Below are 24,518 nucleotides of genomic sequence, written 5' to 3'. Positions count from 1 at the left end.
ATTATGGGAACATTAAAACAAAACAAAATGTATAAAACAAACAACAGTTTATTTGAAATCTTAATGATCACAATTAAACTACAAAATACACCAAACACATGGCAATTACAATAGTCGGGTGAACATCATTAATCATTATGATCATTTTTTTTTTTTTAAATTGGGGAAAAGAAATGACTTGCACTCTGTGAAATGAACATATTGAATATATTTTTAACCATATGGGCAATAATATTTTTTAAAGCAGTTAGAAAGCACATTATTTGTAACAACACTGATGGTGATAAAAATCATTTTTCTTCTTCATAAAATCATGTTAACTATATCATCTAAATACTGAGATTATCACAATCAACCACATGAAGTAAATTAATTATCATTATTTTTTATGAATTCTTCAATGTTAAATGAAGAAAACAACAATGAACATCAACAATTATTTTTAAGTAGGATGCAGTTAATTAAATGTATCCTGCAAATTCTAAATACAAAACGACAAGCAAGCTACAACTTTTCAACATGCCAAATGAAAACTTAAAAAAAACCTGAACACTTTAACGAAAGCAGGGCTGTACAAAGAAATCTTATTTTCTGAATAAAGTCTTGACAACGTACACATGCAAATATTACCCACATTAGTAACTAGACATTATTAAGAGCATGATATTGCTAAAATGTGTTGCAAAATATATAATCAAATTCTGCACAAAACACGAGACCAATTGGGGTTTTTTTCATCAGGATACATGTTATATAAAATTACAGTGTGTGTGTGTAAAATGATCACCGTGAGAAATTAGAACTGCACTTTAACAAAAAACCCCAGAAAACTTCATAATATTAAAGGCAGACACAACACCTTGCCTACTAATTTTTAAAACCTGCATGTGCCCCATAACTGGAATATCAAATACTGTGGTATATGCTGCCATATGGGGAAAAGTGCATACAACAGATCCCTTGCTGCTAATATGAAAAATGTAGCAGGTTTTCACCGAAGACTACATAACATTGTACATGTCAGAATTACCAAATGGTTCACATCCAAAAGCCCATGTCTAATTAATCAATGTGCTCTAGTGATGTTATTAAAAACAAATTTTAACTGACCCACTAAATGGACCTAAAAATAGTAAGCATTGAATGTGATAATTTTTGACATGAACCACACAACTGTACTTAACATTTGTTACTCATCTTTTAAGTCGCTTGAGCAAACTTGTGTTCAATTTGATCTTCAATGACGGAGCAACATAACATGTCAGGCCCATACGCAGGATTTTTAATTGTGTGTGTGTGTGTGTGTGTGTGTGTGTGTGTGTGTGTGGTGTGTGAATTCCTTGTGATGGGACCAACAGCAGTTATAAAAAAACAATAAATAAATTTAAAAAAACGTTTACATGTTATTTAAATTTTATTGAAAAAATGTGGACCTTTGGTAATTTGGGGAGGTACGTACTTACCTGTTGCATACGGGTACTTGAATCCTGTGAACGGACTTGAGTCTTGTTACACTCTGCCCATGCCTGAGTACCCTACCCCCCCCCCCCCCCCCCCCACTCTCTGCATACAGGCCTGTATGTTAACAGCTAGAAATTACTGTTACATGGTACATACAAGTCTTTTACCTACTACATGTATTAAGAAAACATTGATGGTGAATAGCACACAAATCAAGCACCTGTTGTAGTATTTGAGACGAGGACAGGCATGTGGGGTTGGATGACAAACAACATTTGCTAAATCTGATCAGAATAGGAAGAAAAAAACATACACCTCAAATAAAATGATAGAAAGGGAAAGGTCAGTTTATCATTTAAACAGAAGAAAACATCCAACCCACCCACAAACAAAACCCCATTTTTCAATCTTGCAATATATTATATTTTGCATATCTAAAGATATTTAATGTAACAGCATACTTTTTTTTATGTCACTGACAACACACCTTTCTTTTAATAAATTCAGTTGCTGAACATTTTGGAGATCTGATCTATATTTATTTAAAATACATGTACCTGAAAGTTTATCTTCTGAAAGGATCTACATGCATGTATGTATGCATAGAAAACAGTAACTGTTATACTAGATTAAAATAATCTTGTGTAACAAGTACACACACCATTTGTACTTAACAACAGATATAAAAACACTAACAAGATTTATATTACGAAACACTGGTGGATATTCATTAACAAAAAACCCCAAAACAATTACATAATTTATAAAAACATTTTTGCCAATCAATTTATCTTTTCCTTTATGACAAAAAGTAAAAACGCTATAATAATTGCAGTCCAGGGCCCAGTTCCAGGAAGTGATCTTAGCCCTAAGATCAACTTAACTGCATAGGGTAGCTATGCACCTAAGGTAATCTTAGGGCTAAGATCGCTTTGTGGAACGGGGTCCAGGTGGATAAGGATATTGCAGCACAAATACATGTATACTGATGGAAAGAAATGAGGGGAAACATGGCATTTAATGAGACAACTTTTTATTCACTACAGAGTAGTTATACAGAAGATCTGGAAAATTAAATTTTCTCTGCATTCTGACTGGTCGAGAGGCACTTACATTTTGACATTCATATCTCGATGAACCAAAAAAGGTTAAACCACGCCTAACCTCACCCCCCCCCCCCCCACCCCCCGCAAATGATGTCATATGGTAATGACCTAATTCAAATATAATGAATGAATGTCTGCATTCTTACGTGACATAAGTATCAATGAAGTTTACATTTGTAAACAATAATACAGGTGTATTTAAAGCTAAACAAAACAAATTCAGTCATGTATTAAAGTATGCATATAAATTTTATTTTAAGATTTGACCGCAATTAGTTTTGGGTTCATGGAAGTACGAACCAAAAAAACAATATGCACACTATTATATGACACAGAGTCATACAGTATAGTTTTTTCGGATTATATTTGCATGAACCAAAAAATAATTGCAGTCAATTCTTAAATAAAAGAGAGAGATGCAATGTTAGATCGAATTCAGTAACACGGTCAACTTACATGGAGGAGGGTTTGGTTGCAGTTGGTAATTATTTGCTGTTATTATTATGTGTTCTCTTATATCTTTCTACCAATATATCAACTACTGGACCAACTTCCATAGCCATCTACTGTCTTTGGGTGGGAGAGGGAGCAAAACGGGTGAGTGACATGTAGAGGGTATCATAAGTCGTAGGTTAAGAAATAAATTATTTAATGATGGATAAAAAATGACTGCCTTTTTTGCATGTCCTAAAGCTGTAATCTTGAGTCTATTTTAATATGTATAGAACCGGTAAGCATTTAGAGTAAATTGCCCAATTTATATTTTACCTGGATGGACCAGCTTTCCATTTTACATGTACATGTACCTTCATGGGCCAACTTTCCTTTTATGTAGACTGTTACATAAAGATACAGGTTAGCAATAAATACTTTGAAATGAATGTTCTCTGTACTGTGTAGTTAAACAATGCATTGGAAAATGGCAATGAGATACATGTGTACTACATGTGTGTTGAATGATGATAATGATTTACAATCACACACAAGTTTCTTAAAATTACACATAGCTGCATTTGTGTTGTGCATCAATAAACCAGACATGACTGTACACCCTACCTAAAAAACCCTGATTTTACTCGAACATAGTGATATTAATGCGGACTGAGAGATGGCTTTCCAGTTGGGGGTTTGGGGGACACTGTAACAACACGGGACGCCATTTTTTCAAAAGGCAAACTATTTGTCAACTTGTTACGCAGCAAATCATTGGTCTATTGGAAACCATAGGCCAATCACAATATGCGACAGTCAAGAAGTTCAGATTGTAATATTCAGCTATTTTCAGTATATTCCATTCTCTCTGACACCATAAATTAAGGTGAAGTGCTTTGAATGCCACTCGTTAAAAATTACAACAAGCCAAAATGAAAAATGGAGTAGACCCATGTTACTGTTAGATCTAACAATTATGACTGACACTGCAGAGAGACAATTTAAAAAAAAAAAAAAAAAAACCCCAGATATTTGCTAAAACTCAACTGTATCATTTCATATATTGGGTGATTCATTAAAAAAAATTTAATTACCCCCCCCCCCCCCCAATTTTTTAAGTGATATACAAGTAGCAGAAACAGTATGCAGGACAACATACACATTTATCATCATTAAGTACATGTACCTGGTATGCATAAGGAGTTCACTGTAGATTTTGAGTTGTTTTTATTGGTATAGTATTTGTTTGACATTACTTTTTGTATCATGCACCAGTTCAAATGCAACCTATCAAAGTGAATGTTTTACCATCATTGGATAAAATAATTTAATAAAACTATTTTTGTGTAAAATGTCTACACAATGGAAGGTCATCTGGTCACAATATGGTGTAACTTTTTAGCTTCTACTACTGGAGAAAGGCAATGTGTTCTACTACTGGAGAAAGGTAATGCGACAGAAAGATCAGGTGCATGAGCAGGGAGATTCTGGGGGCTGAATTCTCCTCCTCCACATGCAAATTTTCTTTTTTCTCAATACATTTTCCAAGGGAGCATATCTCAACCCCCTTATAAACCTAGCTCACCAGTCTAGACCGCCCCCTGCTAAAATACCTGCACACATGCCTGAAGATCGGATTTTACTGTATGAGAAAAAAAAAGAGAAAAGATGATAATGCTTTTTTGGTAATTGGTTGGATTACACAACTAACAATATTTTAACAAGACTGGTCTAATCTTCAACAGGTATACCCGGTAAATAGATACCGTAATTACTTCATAAGAAGCTGTGGGCTTTGATTTTTTTTCAGATACATGACTGAAGCAGGTACACGACTTAACCAGGTACATGTATGTATTATTCATGACCCCAAGTTCAGTTATTTAGGATATGCTGGTGTAATGAAAATAACAACAGTTGTATACAGGCCATAGGATTTCAAATTTCATGAGAAACACTTTTCCGGTTCTGTGTCTTGTGATCATGGGAACCCATCAGAAACTGGGTTTTTTTTTTAATTAATAAATATTAATATTATATTATTTTTGTTGAATAGTCGTAGACTTGTACTCGATATAATAATCATGGGGAAAAAAGAGTTTGGTTCCGTGATTTTACCTACATGCTACCGACACAGTACTGGAAACTGACCGACACAGTACTGGAAATTGACCGACACAGTACTGGAAATTGACCGACACAGTACTGGAAATTGACCGACACGCTCCTGCAGGGCTAGCTCTGGGTGAGTAAAAACAATTTGCCAAATTGTCTATCAAACTGATAAAAATTGCAGACAGTTATTTTCAAAAAAAATAAAAATTATTACATGAAATTATTTTGCCAAACTAAAATAAAATTTGCCAACTACTCTCAGAATTCGCAACTGGTGAATTTGGCGAGTGCCAGAGTTAGCCCTGCTACCGACACGGTACTGGAAACGATTGTTTCCGTGAAATCTGAAGGTCTGGAGCCTATTTCACTAAACATTGTAAGTTACGTTTTGCACGTAAACGTAAATCTACGATTCTTATTACTATTATAGTTCAACAAATATAGTTACAAGAGCACATATTTCATTTTCTTTTGTCTTTAAAATACTCCAGCTTCCGTAATGATGTAATTTTCTACGTGAAATTGATGCCAAAAACAAGTGTAAACGCACGGCCGGCATAACTGCTAGTAGCAGACGTAACTTACGATGTTTCGTGAAATGGGCCCTGGTATATACTGATGTGGTTGATGCACTTGTATTCAAGACCCCAGCTTCTTCTCTTTTTTTTTTATATATTCATGATCGGATTCTGAGCAGTGATCAAGTGTTTACGGTATTTCCTTTGTCAGACCAGTATGACATAATGAACTAAAAGACAAGGTCCAACAGAATCCAAAACTGCTTTCTCTGACCAACGTTTAGCTGGTGATACAAACCATCCAAACTTATTGAATAGCACTAACAAAATATTTAAGAATTCTGAGCAATTGCATTTCTGATCTTATTCACCGTGCCAATGTCCAGTTTACACAGATCAAAGTCGAATGTTTCCTCGGTGATGTCAAACATCCCCGTTTTTGAAATGAGATTGGCCACCTGCTGAAGAACCTTCCGATCGCTCAGCTTCATAATCGTCCTCTGCATCTCGAGCAGATTCACAATCTTTTCTCCATTGGGAGCTTTCTCGGGAATATTTCCATTCACACATTTCACAGACTTTGACTCAGTTTGTGGTTTAGAATCTTTCACATCCTTTGTTTTAGACGATGTTTTCGAAGGAGTGGTTGGTAATTTCTCTTTCTTGTGTTTCGTATCTTTTGAATCTTTTGGTTTTGAAACATCTGACTTGGTTCCCGTTTTTGAAGACTCCAATGACTTGGATGAGGATTCACTTTTTGAGGATTCACTTTTTGAGGAGTCCGTCTTAGAAGACATTTCTGGTTTAGCACTGGATTTGGACTGAGAACTTTTCTTGGAATTGACAGCAGATGTATGTGAGCTGTGTTGCGACTTGGATGGTTTGGATTCACTTTTGATCACTGGAGGTTTGCGATCCTTCGGTTCGGAATCTGCCTGATGTTTTCTCGACACATCGGGACTCCCTAGAGACGCGTCCGAGTCCTCGGCTATGATAGACATGACCATCTGGACATCCTCATCATCCTCCGACAGCGAGGACAGCGGGGAACTACACGAACTTGAGACAGCTTTTGAACTGGGCAGAGAATCAGAATCACTACTGTCTGCATCGGAACTATCCTGTAATGGTGACAACTTTTCAGGTTTTCTCTTCACATCACCCATATACTTGCTGGAGTCTTTTGTTAGAGGACTATCCTGCAGAGGTGAAACCTTATCGACTTTCCTTTTTAAACTGTCAGAAGACTTACTAGAATCAGTTTTTGGACTGTCCTGCAATGGGGAAGGCTTTTCAGGTTTTTTCTTGACATCACCAAGAGACTTGCTTGAGCTGTGGTTTGATGGTTTGGAGTCACCCGACTGAATTTTGTCAGATCTGTGCTTTTTGCTTCCTTCTTTCATTTTCACATGTTCGGATTTGTCTTTCGACTTGCTCCGCGAGGATTCGGATTTCACTGTAGACGATGTCTTTGAATCGGTCGTGTCGGAATGTTTTTTCTCTTTCTGTGATTTACGTTTCTCCTTGTCTTTTGATTCTGCAGAGTTGTCTCTCTTTAACTTCTTACCTGGTTAAAAAAAACCCAAACAATTTGTTTAATATTATATCACAAGCAGTTTTAATCATCATCAAAACAAGAATGAAAAAAAGAAGATGCCTTTAATGCATGCATACCTGTATTAACAATTAATTAGCAGATCTTCGAGTCAAACAGCACATACCGCAGCCTTAGGTAGACCGGTTTTGGAGCATTGGATGGAATTAGATAAAATGTAGGCTTCTCCAATGACAGGCTACAGTTGCTCATGTTCACTTCATACTCGCCCAAAGATGTAAAGTGGTCAGCATTTCTGCTCTCACCTTTCATTGTTTTGCTTTGAAAGTTGTGTGGAACTAATCTCATTAAATGTGAAATGTCTCTTCTGGAATTATTATCAAAATAACAAGCTATTGTTCTCCTATTTATTCCAAGTGATGCAGCCTGTAATGTTTCTTAAATAAAATAGTAAATTTCATTTAATGACAACACTAGAACACACTGATCAATTAATCATGAGCTATTGGATGTCATATATTTGATAATTCTGACTATATTCAAAGAAAACCCACTACACATTTTCATTAACAGCAAGGTGTCTTTAATATGCCCTTTCCCAGAGTCAGGACACCATATACCACAGACTTTGATATATCAATCATGGGGCACCGGCTGGAACAGGAAAAAAACTAATCAGAGAATGGGTCCATCGAAAGGTTTGATCCTTTGACCCAAGCACCTCACGAGTCGAGCACTCTACCTACTGAGCTACATTGTAAATCCCATCCCCACAAAACAGAGAAATAACCTGCCTCACTATTAAAGAGTGGGATGAGTCAAAGTCCCTAAAATAATGTCTAAATTGTGTAAAAGACAACCCAATACCTGATGACTGCTCGGGTGAAGATTTTAACATTCGTTTTTGAGCTGCCACTTCTTTGCCAGACGATTTGTCCTTCAGTGGCTTGATATCCTTCGATGCAATGGGTGGAGGCCCGGGGGCAACGGAGAGGGTTGAATGAGATGTTGATGACTTTAACACATCAGGAGTTGATGAGGTCTTGTATTTGGAACCCTTATCCTTTTCCTGAAAAAAATAATTTAAATTTAAATTTTAAAAAATAATACAACCACCAGTAAATATATAAATAGTTTCTGAAATTTGCAAAGTCTAGATGTAAAGACCAAAAACAAAAACAAAAATATAATTTTAAAAATCCAAACTAATGGTTTATATTCGGTGTCCACACTAAAATCAATTATTGGTTTTATATTACATTCAGTGTACATATACATACATGCATAAGTAATCCACAGCATGTACATAGCAAGTCATTCACTCCAATTTGAAGTTTGGTTTGTTTAATGACACCACTAGAGCACACTGATTAATCAGTCATCAGAGGAAACCTGCTGCATTTGACCTAATGCAGCAATGGATCTTTTATAGGTACTTTCCCACAGACAGGGATGCACATACATGTAGCACAGCCTTTGACCAGTTCTGGCGCAAAAAAAACAATCAACTGAATGGATCCACTGAGGTGGTTCAATCCTGCGACACAATTGAAGCACTGCAAGTGAACACTCAGCCGACTGAGCTAAATCAGGCCCCATCATTCACATTTAAAAAAAAAGAAAGATTGTTTCGTATAACAACACTGGAGCACATTGATTAATTAATCATCAGTTATTAGTCATTCACATTCAAAGCATTTTGGATGACATCGTTGTTACACTAGAAAAAAGTTCCCAGAGTGCGAATGAAAATGGCACATCATTCACACAGAAAACGATAATCAAAGCATTTTTGCAGAACAAGCTGTGTCAAAACGGTGCATATATATGTATATACATGTATCAGTTTAGCTGAAATAGTTTACTTTTCAAAAAAATTCACAAAGCTGGTACATGTATTTATATTTCTTACCATGATTATAATCTATGATCATAAAATGTACCAATACACGTAATGTACATGTATGACTTTACACATACATAAAATATATATGCACCTTCAACTTGTGTATGCTCATTTTATGTGGTTACCAGGTTTCTTGTAATTATACATGTAACCTGATAATCATCACAACAAATGTACACACTGTCTAAATTACAGCTCCATCATTTATGTCAGTGTCACTTTTTGTTATTTCTCAAGAGGGTTCCCTGACAAAACCTGAAAAGTATCTAGTAACCGACAGATTATTTGTTTGGTATCTGTCGATACTCCGTCAGACACAAGAATGAAGCAGGGAATCCATAACAGATCAATACAAATCCATATACAGTGCTAATTAGTTATATATGTGATTTGTGACAACAAATTACCCAATAGATATAGTAGAACAAAAGTATTTATGTTTTCAGTGAATCTCCCCAAAGAATATGTTTTGTACATGACGGCAATTCATACTTATACATGTAGATGTCTTACAAGCTAGGAAATAATATTCTTAAAACTGAACACAGAAACTATATTATACTGAATGATTTCATTCCTCAGAATGTTCGTAAGCTACGTCATTCTTTTTTACTCAAACTTATTAAAATGTGTATGCAGTGGTCAAATTAAAAAATAATAATAATTGAGGAATGGCAAGTTTTGTCTTCGAGTTGATAACAGAAATTAGGGCACCAAGGTAAGCTAGAGGGGAATTACAAAGACAACCTTTCCTTCAAAAGTGGGGCACAAAGGTGAAAAAGTTCTGACCATTCCAGGGTTTCTGCCAGAGGGTAAAACAGGTATGGCACCATACCCAAACATTTTTGCAGATTTTTTTTTTTTAAAGTTAACCTTTTGACAAAATTAATTACTCTTATCATTACTGTAATGATTTTCTTAACCCTAACCATAAACTTAACCCATTTTCTTTCTGGGGAGAGGCCCTCCCATAACCCGTGTTGACTGTGGTTGCATTCAATTTCATGGTGCTATACCCAAACATATTTCTTTCTGGCAGAAGCACTGCATTCCTCCCATTAGTTATCGCTAACTTATATTTGGTGGGGGAATGGGCGGACAGTGTTTGGTATCATAACAAAGACAAAAAAAGAGAAGAAAATGCATGTTTGTCAAACCCAATATTGCATACATGTATTGGACAGTTATTTGCTTGAAACAAACATAATTTTTTCTTTCACATGTACATATATTTATAATACCCAGACGGTTTAATACATATTAATTAATTAATTTCAAACCAGCTGTTTTGATAGAATTTAATGAATTTCAAACCAACTGTTGATACATATTAATGAATTACAAACCAGCTGTTTTGATACGTATTAATGAATTACAAACCAGCTTTTTTGATAAAATTTTATGAATTTCAAACCAGCGGTTTTGATACATATTAGTGAATTTTAAATCAGTGGAAAGACTTCAGACTGTTCCTTTTTCATGCTAGGGTGTTAAACATTCATTCTGACCGTTACAGCATGTATTGGATAGCGATATCAAGTGGACATTGCATTAAAAACTACAAACCACATAGTACTAGGGTCTGGGATTCGAACTTCAGACCATCGGGACTGTAGCCGAGCACTGTATCCACTCGGCCACACAGTGGATCAACAAGTGAGACTGTATTTTAATACTTATAAATCTCATAGGGTGTATTTTGAGGGAATGAACTGAGTGTCTACGGAATAAAACGAACCTATAGTCCCATAATACCTCATTGTGTCTTCCGTGCTATATTTCTACCAAAAGCACCACCAAAAGCACCCTTGTGGAGGAAATTTTACACAGAATAGTCAAAATGTCTAATTTTACAAAGGCAAAACGTAGTGATACCGGATTTTGAAATATAAACATTATGTTGCACTTATAGAACAGAATGTTTTAAAAAGGTATTGTATATAACTAACCATAACCCTAAACTTACATTAATTCTAACAAATATTAATTATACCGCCTGAATGAACTGACGGTCGGAAGTCTTGCCAAACAAGCTGTTAACCAGCTGTTTTGATACATATTAATGAATTTCAAACCAGCTGTTTTGATACATATTAATTAATTTCAAACCAGCTGTTTTGATACATATTAATTAATTTCAAACCAGCTGTTTTGACACATTGTACATATTACTGAATTTCACAACAGTGGTTTGTTTTGGTGTGCTAGCTGTATGATCTTGATATCATGTTTTTAATTATAGCATCTACATGTATTAGGTAAACAGCCATCTCACCTTTCGTTTATCTTTAATTAAAGTCACTGATCTCAGTTAACAAGGTATGCAGGTAGCAGTACACACCTTTTCTGATTGGCATAAAATGTAGTTGGAGAGACGTGTACTCAGGGTTTCTGCCAGAAATAAATGTTTGGGTATGGTGCTATAAAACTGAATATTTACAATGTGTGTGTTGAATGCGATAGGGGTATGTGGGTTAGGTTTAGGGTTAGGGTTAAGAAAATCATATAATAATGATAACAGTCATTAATTTTGTCAAGGGTCAACTTAAAAAAGTAAAATATTCAAACAAATTTGGGTACAGTGCCATACCTGTTTTACCCTCTGACAGAAACCCCAGTACTACAAGCATAAGTATAACCAGACCACACTGGAGGTGCAAACAAAATAAACAAAAAATAAATGAACCAAGAATTTGTAAGTAAAGTGAAAAAACCTATTGCAGCTAAAATTATTTTACAGTGTCTAAAAAATAGGGTCAGTACATGTCTTTAAAATGCAATGTAAATTTCAAATAAAAGAATGAATGACAGAATGAATGAAGGTTAAAGCTCATTTCGGCAAGACTTCTGAACGGTCCAGCATTCTTTTCATTCAGGCTTAGGTTTAAGATTAAGGTCAGTGATAGTATTAGCATGCATGCTGGAACGTTAGGAAGGCTTTCCCTCATTTTGTTTAACATACCACTAGAGCAGATTGATTTTATTAATCACTGGCTATTGGATGTCAAATATTTGGTAATTTTGACATTTTTCTATTAGTAGCAAGGGATCTTTTTATATGCACCACCCCACAGACAGGATAGTGCATACCAAGGCATTTAATATACCAGTTGTGGTGCACTGGCTGGAAAGAGAAATAGCCCAATAGCAAAATGTCACTGGTATGATTTTAGATCTATATATATATATACACACACATGCATTGAGCAATGAGCACAGATGTTGTCAAGAGAAACTAATTGGCATGTGATCAATGATTTTCTTAGCTACAATGTACATGTCATTTCAGCTCATAACTGTTTGTTTCAATGACAATACATGTAGTATCAATATTGTGTTGTTACTCTTACTATATTTCCAGTGTTTCTGCCAGAAATACATTTTTGGGTATGGCACTATGGATTGAATGCAACCACAGTCAACAGGGGGTATAGAGTACCACCCCCACAAAATAAAATGGGTTACGTTTAGGGTTAGGGTTAAGAAAATCATACAAAATTTTTAAGAGTAATTGATTTTGTCAAAAGTTTAACTTTAAAAAAAAATCTGCAAAGAAATTTGGGTATGGCGCCATACCCGTTTTACCCACTGGCAGAAAGCCTGATTTGGTATCTACTGTGTAGTTTCCAAATTTCACGAGTTCTGATGTTATTTTCGATGTAGACAAACAACTGAAATATCCAAGATTTTTATGACAAGACCCAGATGGCTTTCAATAAAAGATGCAAACACAAACCTCACCCCACCCCCACTTTACCCGCCTCCCAAATCATCCCCACTAAATAAATTCTGTTACATGCTGCATACCATAAGGGTGATGTCGTAAGACAACTTACTTTCGGTTTGTGTACCTTGCTTTGATGTTCAAACTGATGTTAACAAATCACAGAGACCAGCATGTTTTATAAACCATCCAACTGTTTATATTATCACTTGCAATAGCGTCACCATGCTGTTATTTCCTGCACTATGTAATCATGCAAATGCACATCATAATATGTACATGTTTGCTATCAGCTGTACAGGCTACCTTCCAATACAATTAACACATCTTACAGCATGTCTTGTTTTTCTCTTAATAATGAGAAAGTGTGTGTGTGCTATTGAAAGCTTTTTCACACATCAGATAAGAACTAAATATGTAGAAAAAAATTTAGCAGCTGATCCCAAGCCCCTTGTTGGAACAGTGTATGGATCATGAGGTTAAGGACCTTTGTCTAAATACAAAAAGACCACAATACCCAAGCCAGTTTGATTTCACTTAATCCTATTAAGACAATGACCAGACAACCCAAGCTATCTGCCTAGGCCACACAATAGAAATAAATTAACAATAACACCAGTATGTGTGTAGTAGCAAAGATTACAGAAGGTATTAAGTTAGTAAGCTAATCAATTCCAAATTGTGGACATACATGTATGTGTATTTATATATCTGTTCAAAAGTTTAGGTCATACACTCATACATGTATATATTGTTTCCAATAAAATTAGGTTTAACCACAATATTATGTTATAGACTTTCCAACACTACAGAACTGTGTAAATACACTTCACCCTAATTGGTATGTTTCTACTGGTTACCAGCCTCGGTGGTGTCATGGTTAAGCCATCAGACATAAGGCTGGTAGGTACTGGGTTCACAGCCCGGTACTGGCACCCACACAGAGTGAGTTTTAATGACTCAGTAGTACGTGTAAGACCACTACACCCGCTGTTGTCTCACTAACCACTGACAACTAATCCTCTGTCTTGGATAGACAGCCCAGATAGCTGAGGTGTGTGCCCAGGACAGCGTGCTTGAATCTTAATTGGAAATAAGCACGAAAGTAAGTTGAAATGAAAAATGTTACCTTTCTGTCTCTCTGTCTGTCCAAAACAAAATGCTTTCTTTTAATTTTTTAATATTAGAGCCATTACTTAAATATTTGACATGCCTATATCCAATTAAGGTTCAAGCACGCTGTCCTGGGGACAGTCCAGCAGCCTGGACTGCCTCTCCAGGACAGAAAGGGGTTTGGGCAAAAGGTGCTATGGCTTTATGGTTAATTAGTGATCTATAATCGATAAAATTAGTGGGTGTACATTCTAATGATTTTTTTTATAGGTCGTTGTTGTTTTAAAGTTTTAAAGTTTTAAAGTGCCAGTGTCAGCAATTTGTAAAAATATACATGTCGGCTGGGACCTCCTTAAGCATAAACACAGAAGACTACATTCACAAAACTGGGCAATTCTTCACTTTGTAAAAACAAGAACTCTGTGGAATTAAATGTCTTGCCTACCATAAACTTATTCAGTGTCACTAATAGTAGCTGCATCCATAAAATGTTCATCTCAAGGCATGAGAAAAAAAGAAAAAGAATCATAATGACAAATTTTTTTTTACATTAAAATTATTATTATTATTTTTTTTTTTTTTATATATGCATTAAGGAACAAACATGTACATAGGTGCAACTATAAACAAAGTTTCATCGGAATAGTGGGGCGGGACGTAGCCCAGCCGTAAAGTGGTCGCTTGATGCACGGTCAGTCTAGGATCGATCTCCGTCAGTGGGCCCATTGGACTATTTCTCGCTCCAGCACTGGTATATCAAAGGCCATGGTATGTGTTATCCTGTCTGTGGGATGATGCATATAAAAGATCCCTTGCTGCTAATCGAAAAGAGTAGCCCATAAAGTGGTGACAGCGGGTTTCCTATCTCAATATCTGTGTGGTCATTAACTATATTTCCAATGCCATATAACCGTAAATAAAATGTGTTGAGCGTGTTTTGAAATAAAACATTTCCTTCCTTCATCTAAAAAGTAGGCTAAAACCTATATATATTGGAAAGGCAAAACAATATAAGGTAATAATTACTGTACCTGAAATATTTTAAAACTAATAATGACCCATTACACCTCCAGTGAACAGGGGCGTGATTAGGTCAGTCAGTTGAGTGCTCGCTTGAGGTGCTTGCGTCGCAGGATCGAACCACCTTGGTGGATTCATTCAACTTATCGTTCCAACCAGTGCACCACAACTGGTCAAAGGCCGTAGTATGTGATTTTCTGTCCGTGGGAAAGTGCATATAAAAGATCCCTTGCTGCATTAGGAAAATGTAGCAGGTTTCCCCTAATAATACTGCGTCAGAATTACCAAATGCCTGACATCCAATAGTCAATGATTAATTAATCAATGTGCTCTAGTGGTGTCGTTAAACAAAACAAACTTTAACTTGTGAACACTTCCAAGTGCTGAGCTACATAAACGTTCCAGACTTCAAAATTAAGGGAGATAACTCTTACAATGCACTCTCATTATGCAAGCATCGTACTACACCTTATTACTATTAAACAAATTATTTAAACAAATGAACAGAAAAACAAATAAAGAACGAACAAATAAATAGAGGAATGGACAAATGAACAAAGGAAGGAAGGAACGATTAAAGGATATAGTCAAATAAACAAAAGCAAAAACGATGGAACAAATGAACACAGGAACGAATCAACAAACTTAAGGCAGAAACAAATCTACTTGTAAGGAAGGATGGCACATATGAATCAACATTTACAGTGTTAAAGGTTAACTTTATAATAAAGTAAAGTTAAAACCAGACCCCCCCCCCCCCCCCCCGCAATGTTTTTTGTTTTTTTTTTTTGCCAAATTGTAGGACTTGTGATATCCGGAGATGATATATTATACACCTGTTTTCATGCAAATGACCAAGAACGATTTTTGTAAAGAGTCTGGCACCCTTTATTTTTCGCAGTCCGTCTAAATTGCTCCAATCACCTTCAACTTTGGATGAGCAGTCAAATTTTTTGTTTGGCCTTAATTTTAACCGGACATGGTTATTCTCAACTCTGCTAAATTTTTCCAAATTCCGCCCACCTCAAACTTACCCTCCCCATCCTGCCCTGGAATTGGTCACTGGCGAAGTCAGAGGTTAAGTCCGGGGTAGGCGTGCCTGAACCTAAGTTGGATATGGGCACGTAAATACAGTTCCCATTCCCAAGAATGATGTCATGCATGAATGACTATGTCACTGCTTTCACATACTAGGTATTTCATAAAATGCTTTGCACACTTATGTGAAAGCGTGGCGGGACGTAGCCTAGTGGTAAAACTCTCGCTTTATATACGGTCGGACTAGGATCTATTCCCGTCAGTGGGCCCATTGGGCTATTTCTTGTTCCAGCCAGTGCACCATGACTGGTATATGAAAGGTTGTGGTATGTGCTATCCTGTCTGTGGGATGGTACATATAAAAGATCCCATGCTACTAATGGAAAATGTAGCGGGCTTCCTTTCTAAGACTAAATGTCAAAATTACCAAATGTTTGACATCCAACAGCTGATGATTAATAAATCAATGTGCTCCAGTGGTGTCGTTAAACAAAACACTTTAACTTATATGAAAGCAAAAGTAGGAATACAACTTTTTTTCTCATTAATGGGAAAACAAAGTATACAGTAAAATAAATTTAAACTGTGTACATGTAGCTCATAGGTCACAATTCAGATATAAAGTAAAGATTATAGAACACTTACCAGGCATTGAATTTGGAGATTTGTTTCAGGATGCTGCTGGAATCAAAGTTTAATTTTGTCTTGTTTAACGACACCATAAGAGCACATTGATTTATTAATCATCAGCCACTGGAGGAAACCCGTTACAATTTTTTGTTCTATTACTAGCAAGGGATCTTTTATATGTACTTTCCCCACAGACAGGACAACATACACCATGGCCTTTGATATACCAGTCAAGGGGCACTGGTTGGGATGGGGAAAAAACAACAATTAGAGAAAGGGTTCTTCAATCCTATGATGCAAGCACCTCAGGTGAGCACTCGACTGATCAAGTAAAGAGATATAAAAATCATGGGAGTGGGATATGGTATATGAAAGGCTGTGGTATGTGCTATCCTGTCTGTGGGATGGTGCTAGTAATGGAAAAACGTAGTAGGTTTATTCCCTCCAATAAATCAGTGACCTCTAGTGGTTTCGTTAAACAAAACAAACTTTAACTAAAACAATCATGTACTTGTAATCTAGATATATTGTGATTTTATCTTCTAATCTTATTCTTCCAACCCAACATCTGGGATACTTGGAAGGTAGGAAATGTTTTATTTACGGTTATATGGTGTCCGACATATGGTTAAGGACCACACATATATTGAGAGAGAGGAAACTGTTGTCGCCACTTCATGGGCTACTCTTTTTGATTAGCAGCAAGGGATCTTTTATATGCACCATCCCACAGCCTTTGTTACACCAGTTGTCAAGCACTGGTTGGAACGAGAAATAGCCCAATGGACCCACGACAGATATCGATCCTAGACTGATCGTGCATCAGATGAGCAATGGGGATAAATGGAAGGCTAGAATCCTGCTGAATCTGCAGTCTGCTTACATATCCACGCATACTGACTAGAGGTAAAAACACTGAGATAAAAGACTTGTCACTTACTTTACCAGACTGGCTCGGAATCTTCTTGCCATCCGAGATAATGGGAGGACCAAACAGGTCTGTGAAGGGCTGGTTTGGTGGTGCACTACCTATAGGATATTCCACCTGAACAGGAAAATAAACACAAGTTTACATTAGTGCACAACATTTTTTAATAAAAATTTTTTTGCACAACACTTCGTCTCATATGGCTCGATGCTCATAAAATGTTCAGGCCCAATTTCTCTCATTAATGATTCAGCCATGATTCTCAACGGACGCAAACCTCGACCACTTAAGATTTTCTTGTTCATGCAGGTTTTAAGACAAAAATTATTGTGCATTCTTTCTTATGACTGATTTGCACATGTGCTTAATGTTTTTCAGTTCATAATTGTTCTTAACTGTATATTTTTTTTTTTTGAATCATGGCTGAACCATCAACGAAAAATTGGTCCTTGGAGTCTGGACTCATTTAGACTCTAAATGAGTCTAGACTCTAAATGAGTCTGACTCTTTAATGTTATGGCATGTACATTTGTACGACATCATGAAAGATTTCAGTCTACATGTAAACTACAGTTATATACATGCTTACTTACCCTGTACAGATAAGTAAGCACATGCCCTAGAACCATTTAGAGTCTAGATTGAAGCCTTAAAAAGACTTTGAGACTTTAACGTCATGGCGACTCCATACAAAATGCATATGTGTGACAACATTTAAAGATTGGAGTCTAGACTCTGCAGTTTTATAAGAACGGGCCCTGATGCTATGAATGATAAATAATGCAATCAGAACAAATGGCACAGTGTTTTCTCCAGAACACCTCACTATGAACAAAATTGAGGGTAGTGATTAATTGCTCCCTTAACTTAGAATATGGATAGCCATTTAAGATACATGTATTGCCACATTGAACACTGATCTTTAATTCTTTTGCCATAATATCTTTTTCCTCAATGAACACTGTTTTCAATATTTTATTTAGTGACAAATGCTAATCAATTTGAAAACTGATTAGCAACGGTTACTGAATATTTCAGACTTGTGTTGCAAATTAAGTATGGTACTGACTCACCAATTCTCTGCTAAAAAGTATTACTTGGAATCTAAATCACGACAATCTTAACTTTGATGTACCAGAAAATAAACCACAGTAATTTGCAACTACAGCGAAATCTGTCTAAACCGGATTATGCCACAGACCTAATATTTATCCCATTTAGACAGAATCTGGTGTTTAGAGGGACGTGTTTTAGAATTCGGAAAATTTGGATTCATGAAACTTGGCCGGTTTTGACAGGAATCTGGTTTAGACAGTTTTCACTGTATAAATACAATATACAGAAACAGCACATACACACATACACACACACACAAACATTCTCAGTCATGATAGAATAATGCATACCCCACCAGCTTTTAGAAGTTTCGACCTGAACTCCTCGGTTGGATTCTGAAAGGTGAGTTTTTCACAGTGCGTGTGGTTGATGGGATCGAATCCCTCAGCAGGCAGGAACAGGTCATAGTTGATGCTTATTTTCTTCGGGTTCTCCTTGTTCTTGAAGTAGATGTCGATGTTTATAATGAATCCCGCGTAGCCAGACTCGGACACACTGTATGGCGGCTCCTTCACCACTGCAAGAGACAAACATGTTTTCTTTTTTAAATTCACAAACACTAGTTTAAACCCGTGAACAAACACACTAAGTTTGATTAATCTAGAAAATTGTAACACATTTGGATTTAAAAAAAAATTGTTTTGTTTAACAACACCACTAGAGTACACTGATTTTATTAATCATCGGCTATTTGATATTAAACATTTAATAATTTTGAGATTGAGTCTTAGAGAGGAAACCCACTATATTTTTCCATCAGTAGCATGGGATCTTTTATATGCACCATTCCACAGACAGGATAAAACATACCACAGCCTTTGACATACCAGTCATGGTGCACTGGCTGGAATGAGAAATAGCCAAACAGGTGTAGTGGTCTTATACATATGTAAAACTAGACTTGCCACAGTGCTAGTAAACTATCATTCTCACAATTTTTAAAGACCTGTAATACAAGATTTACCAAATTATAATTAATATTGTTGGACAATTTACATGCTGTGTGTAACTACAGTGGGTAATACATGTTTATGAAGCAAAACACAAGAGAACATACCTCGTTTTGCTTTGGCAAAGGTTTCATGCAAGTGGAAGACAACTTTTTCAATAAAATAATGAATCTTGCTGCCATCTGGGCCTCGAACAAACACAGTCCAGTCATGGGTAAACCCTTCTTGAGTCGGCTTCTTCCTTGTCGATGCATGATGGCCCAATTCAACAGTGACCTGGACACGAAAACCCTGGTAAAGAAAAACACAACATGTTAAGTAGACATGAAAGACAAAAACCATGCTATACGAGAAGAACGAAAAGAATGTTCATTAACACCACAGTATACTGCACAATCAATGGGTGTTAAACACAATACAAGCGTTCTGAGAGTACTGTTAAAGCAAAATATATGTCCTCTACCAGGCCCAATTTTCCCCCCATAGCTCCTAAGATCAAGGTCCAAAACTGTGAAAAATAGATAAATTGCCACGAAAATCAAACTTGATCTGTAACAATAGATAATAAAGGCATACACAAAATTTTAGCTCAACATCTTGAGGCATTGCAAAACATTTTGTATTATCTCCCAAGTCCAAGTGCCATAACTCTGTCAAAAATAGATAATCAAACTTGATCTGTAACAGCATACAATAAGGCAATACACAAATTTAGGATCCCCATAACCTTTTTCAAAAACATTATTCAAACAATGTTACTAATTGTTGGACATTTGAAACATTAATGTAGTATAGAACTTACCGGTAAGTGAAAAGTGTGTTAGGCTTAAGTAACTCACCAGTTTCGCAAATTACTATTTGTGTAAAAGTCACCGGAAAATATTTACGGTTACTTAACATCTGAAATATTGTTCCATTACAATTCTAATGTATTATGTACATGTACATGTATGCACATTTGTACATGTATGCATTAAGACTACTGTGGTCACAGAAATGAAAATAATCCTAATATAAAGAGTTATGTGCCCTTCGTTACAGATGGCGTCTGTGAAGTAAATGATCCAATTTTGAATCAAAAGTTGATTAAATACTTGGTGGTGTGTAAAAACAACATCAGAAAACTAGAAAATCTCAAAGTTGGATAATGGCGGTTTCCTGCTAAAATTATTTATTAACGTTTTCATTGAAATTTAAGGATTATACCTTAAGCTATATGTACCCATAAAAATTACAAGTTCTAAATAATTTAATTTACTAGTAGAAAAAAGCACTGAAATTTGGCCTGTTCAGTTAAGATGAACACTCCATAATGTTATGCATGTTATCATCTGACGGCCTTATCTAGCCAACTTGTCCAACTTTTTGGATTCGCCGATTTCCTAAGATTTGTTACGATGTAACAATTTTAAGACAGGAATCTAGTCCAAAGAATTGTCACACTATTATAGTCGTGTATTTATTAAGCTCATTGCAAATTCGATATTCCTAAATTATTTATGGACAGATTATGCGAGGGATCGATTATCTAGAAGTTATTTATTACATGTACACATAAATGTAACCATAATATAGCACCTTTAATATAAAGTCAATGCCCCCAATTTCTTTATGCTTTAAATTCTGTGGCGTTAGTGATCCATTCAAAACAACTGTAAATAATTTTAATTGTATAATCTTTAAAATTTAAGAATAAGTTCATTAAATGTTTTATATTTTACTAATTATTTACTGGTGATATGAACATGCTGTCTTTCTATATTGAAATAAAGTATTGTTAGCAATCATGAACAAACAAAAAAAAGGTGAACTGACTGCTCTTGACAAACTGTTGCTTATTTCAGTTTGTTGGTTACAGTACTTACTACACATTATTTTAATTGGGAGGTTTTTGTTAATTCTACAAAAATAATCCAGAGTTACAGTTCATGAATGTGACAAATCCTTGAAAACAAACCTAAGTAAATGGACTGGTTCACAGTTTTTAATACTAGAACATCGGATTCATTTTATGTTCAGGTTGTTATTGTTCCATGTGTTAAGGATTGTCTGTTATTTCCTTTACGTTCATCGGGGTAAGCAGGGATTCTGGATTATGGTAGCCCTACTCCCATGGCTAGTGATATTCGATGTTGGGCTAGTAAATAACTACTATTGCCATGCCCGACGGCTAGTGAAAACCAAGTTGTCAATTACTGCACTTAAGTCCTATTTTGTAAATATGAATATCCTGCACCCACCCACCAGTCTTAATGTTTTAAGCTCTATATATCCCTCTTTAGGTGACATATCCACTTATTTTTTAATTTTATTTTTTATTTAACTTTAAATAAATATATAAAATTCAAAATACAGAAAGTAAGTCCACCCCCACAATATATGGACATTATAAATTAAAAAGGTCTATACAGCCGGACCTCGTTATCTCATTATCCCAGGAAATCAGGAGATTGGGAAATGGTTACACGACATCATTTTCATCAAAAGGCTAGTTTCAACTCCACAGTTTCAAGTCCACAGTTATCTCAAATCTTGGGCCATTTTGTTCGTTCCCCATATCCACTTATTACTATTAGTAAAACTGTATTAACTTAAGTACAGTAGGGGTAGTTAATTTTTAACTGTGGCTAGTAAATTTTTCAAATCACTGATCCCATGGCTAGTGGATTTTATAAAAATTCCAGAAGCCCTGGGGTATGAAAAAAAAAAATCATCCACAAACTGTGTGAATCAGTGAAGTTGTTCTCACATACGTTTGTGGAAGATTTTTTTTGTTCATACCCAGATGAACATAAAAGAAATAACAGATAATACTTATAATTAAATTTGAATCATACAGGCTAATATTAACACTAAAATGTCATACTTTATTTTGAATTATTTTTTATCCATAAACAATAACACTCAATAAGACAACTTGCCCATATAAGATGACATCATCAGATATGACGTTCCTAGCCCGAGTACTCTGACTGTAAGAGAGCTAGACGGACATTTGGACATAAACACGCTCTCATTACAGTCAGAGACCAACCTATGTCTTTTTTTGGCAATTCCTGACTACCAAACGGTAGGCAACGAGTCCCGCTCTAATACCACAACAATCCTATGTTTGACGTCAAATACCTTTACATCAATCATTTTCGAGTTAAGTGATACAAAAAAATCCACATATTAATCACTAATACACATACTACAGAAAGAAACCCGACAGCACCCACATTCAGCTATGCTTCGTGACACTCCGTCGCAACAATTGCAAAGCTCGGCGATCTATTTCGAGACGTAGACCACGTGATCGCGCACTGGGCGATTCCGCCTTGTGCAGCAGTTACAGGGGCCGTCTCATATCAAGCGAAGTTACAACATGGAAGAGTTGGCTAATGCCGTTTTGGATGAATTTGGATTTCATTACGTCATTAAACCAAAACAATTACACATTATTGATTCCATTTTGAATTTGAAGGATACATTTGGGGTGTTATCGACAGGATACGGCAAAAGTATGTGCTACGTACTGCCTCCTCTTATGAGACGACCCCTGTAACTGCTGCACAAGGCGGAATCGCCCAGTCTCGAAATAGATCGCCGAGCTTTGTAATTGTTGCAACGGAGTGTCACGAAGCGTAGCTGAATGTGGGTGCTGTCGGGTTTCTTTCTGTAGTATGTGTATTAGTGATTAATATGTGGATTTTTTTGTATCACTTAACTCGAAAATGATTGATGTAAAGGTATTTGACGTCAAACATAGGATTGTTGTGGTATTAGAGCGGGACTCGTTGCCTACCGTTTGGTAGTCAGGAATTGCCAAAAAAAGACATAGGCTGGTCTCTGACTGTAATGAGAGCGTGTTTATGTCCAAATGTCCGTCTAGCTCTCTTACAGTCAGAGTACTCGGGCTATGACGTTCCCTGACGATGTAAATTTTACGTTCATGGAAAAATTAACAAACTGGGATGACATTATGTTGTAATGAATGTAACAGAAATTTCATTATAAAACATTGGTGTATATATGTATCTTTGTTTTCACACATCATACCTGCAAAATGTAGAATATACTTTCCATAAGTATTGTACTCATATTTTTATGATTACCCTAACAGAATTTGGGATGTCGATTGTACACATATACCACCAATTAAAATACATCCAACAGGTTTTGTTGATATGTTTGGTGTAAGATTTTTAGCAATTTTGTTTTCTTCATAAATTATTTTGTAAATTCTAAACTCAAAGTGTTGTACCTTTACTCTTTATTATAAATATATAAATTATAGTACCTAACCTAGGCATTACAGTGATGTTGTTTGAGGGAAGGCATACATCAGTACCTGTCACAACACTGTCACAAATACTTGTCTCTCCAACCCCAAGTATTGTTAATTTATGAAGAAAAAAAATTAGATGGAGGAGTTTGTTCTCTATTCATTATAACAATTTAAAACATGTCTATAAACATTTTATAATGACAGCTCGTCAAATAACCATTCAGTAATCAAACCTGAAAGCGGTAAAACGGGCATGACACTTCAACGAAAATTTATACTTTGTGATTAGGTTTTGATATTTGTTTTATACAGAATCAACATTTGTGACAACATATGTACAAAAATAGACACACTGCAATAGACACTTACATTTGAATTTGACATTTCAAGTCGTTACAAATACAAATACATTGAAAAACATAGTTGCAAAAATATTAATATCGTTTTCGATGCCGGAAATGAGTTATAGTGTCTGCAACAGTCTCGCACCGAAATGATTCGGTAAACATCGATAACGTTCGCATCATCTCGGCTGATTACGGACTGATTAGCCCGAGAAGATCCGAGTACCTCGACCGATTCAAATAATCGCAAATTCCCCACATTGAGGTGCTATGGATTACAGGATCGATCGCC

At 35.8% G+C, this 24,518-nt stretch overlaps 1 protein-coding gene across 2 annotated transcripts; it reads right to left on the bottom strand.

The window, feature by feature from the left end:
• Nucleotides 1-32: 32 nt before the first annotated feature.
• Nucleotides 33-24,368, bottom strand: LOC121380443 (protein AF-9-like). Of its 2 annotated transcripts, XM_041509263.1 has the most exons (7): nucleotides 24,252-24,368; nucleotides 19,720-19,903; nucleotides 18,953-19,179; nucleotides 17,559-17,663; nucleotides 16,634-16,666; nucleotides 8,055-8,256; nucleotides 33-7,199 (listed from the first exon to the last, which is right to left on the bottom strand). In XM_041509263.1, exons 1-7 carry the CDS (start codon nucleotides 24,264-24,266, stop codon nucleotides 5,965-5,967), a joined length of 2,001 nt encoding a protein of 666 aa, XP_041365197.1. In that variant the 5' UTR covers nucleotides 24,267-24,368; the 3' UTR covers nucleotides 33-5,964. The 2 variants fall into 2 exon arrangements, with proteins under 2 accessions (XP_041365197.1, XP_041365204.1); XM_041509270.1 differs by lacking the exon at nucleotides 16,634-16,666.
• Between the last annotated feature and the right edge of the window lie 150 nt (nucleotides 24,369-24,518).

This window comes from Gigantopelta aegis, chromosome 2 (assembly GCF_016097555.1).
Source record: "Gigantopelta aegis isolate Gae_Host chromosome 2, Gae_host_genome, whole genome shotgun sequence".
NCBI classification, from domain to species: domain Eukaryota; kingdom Metazoa; phylum Mollusca; class Gastropoda; order Neomphalida; family Peltospiridae; genus Gigantopelta; species Gigantopelta aegis.
This window is presented reverse-complemented; position numbering and strand designations above follow the sequence as displayed.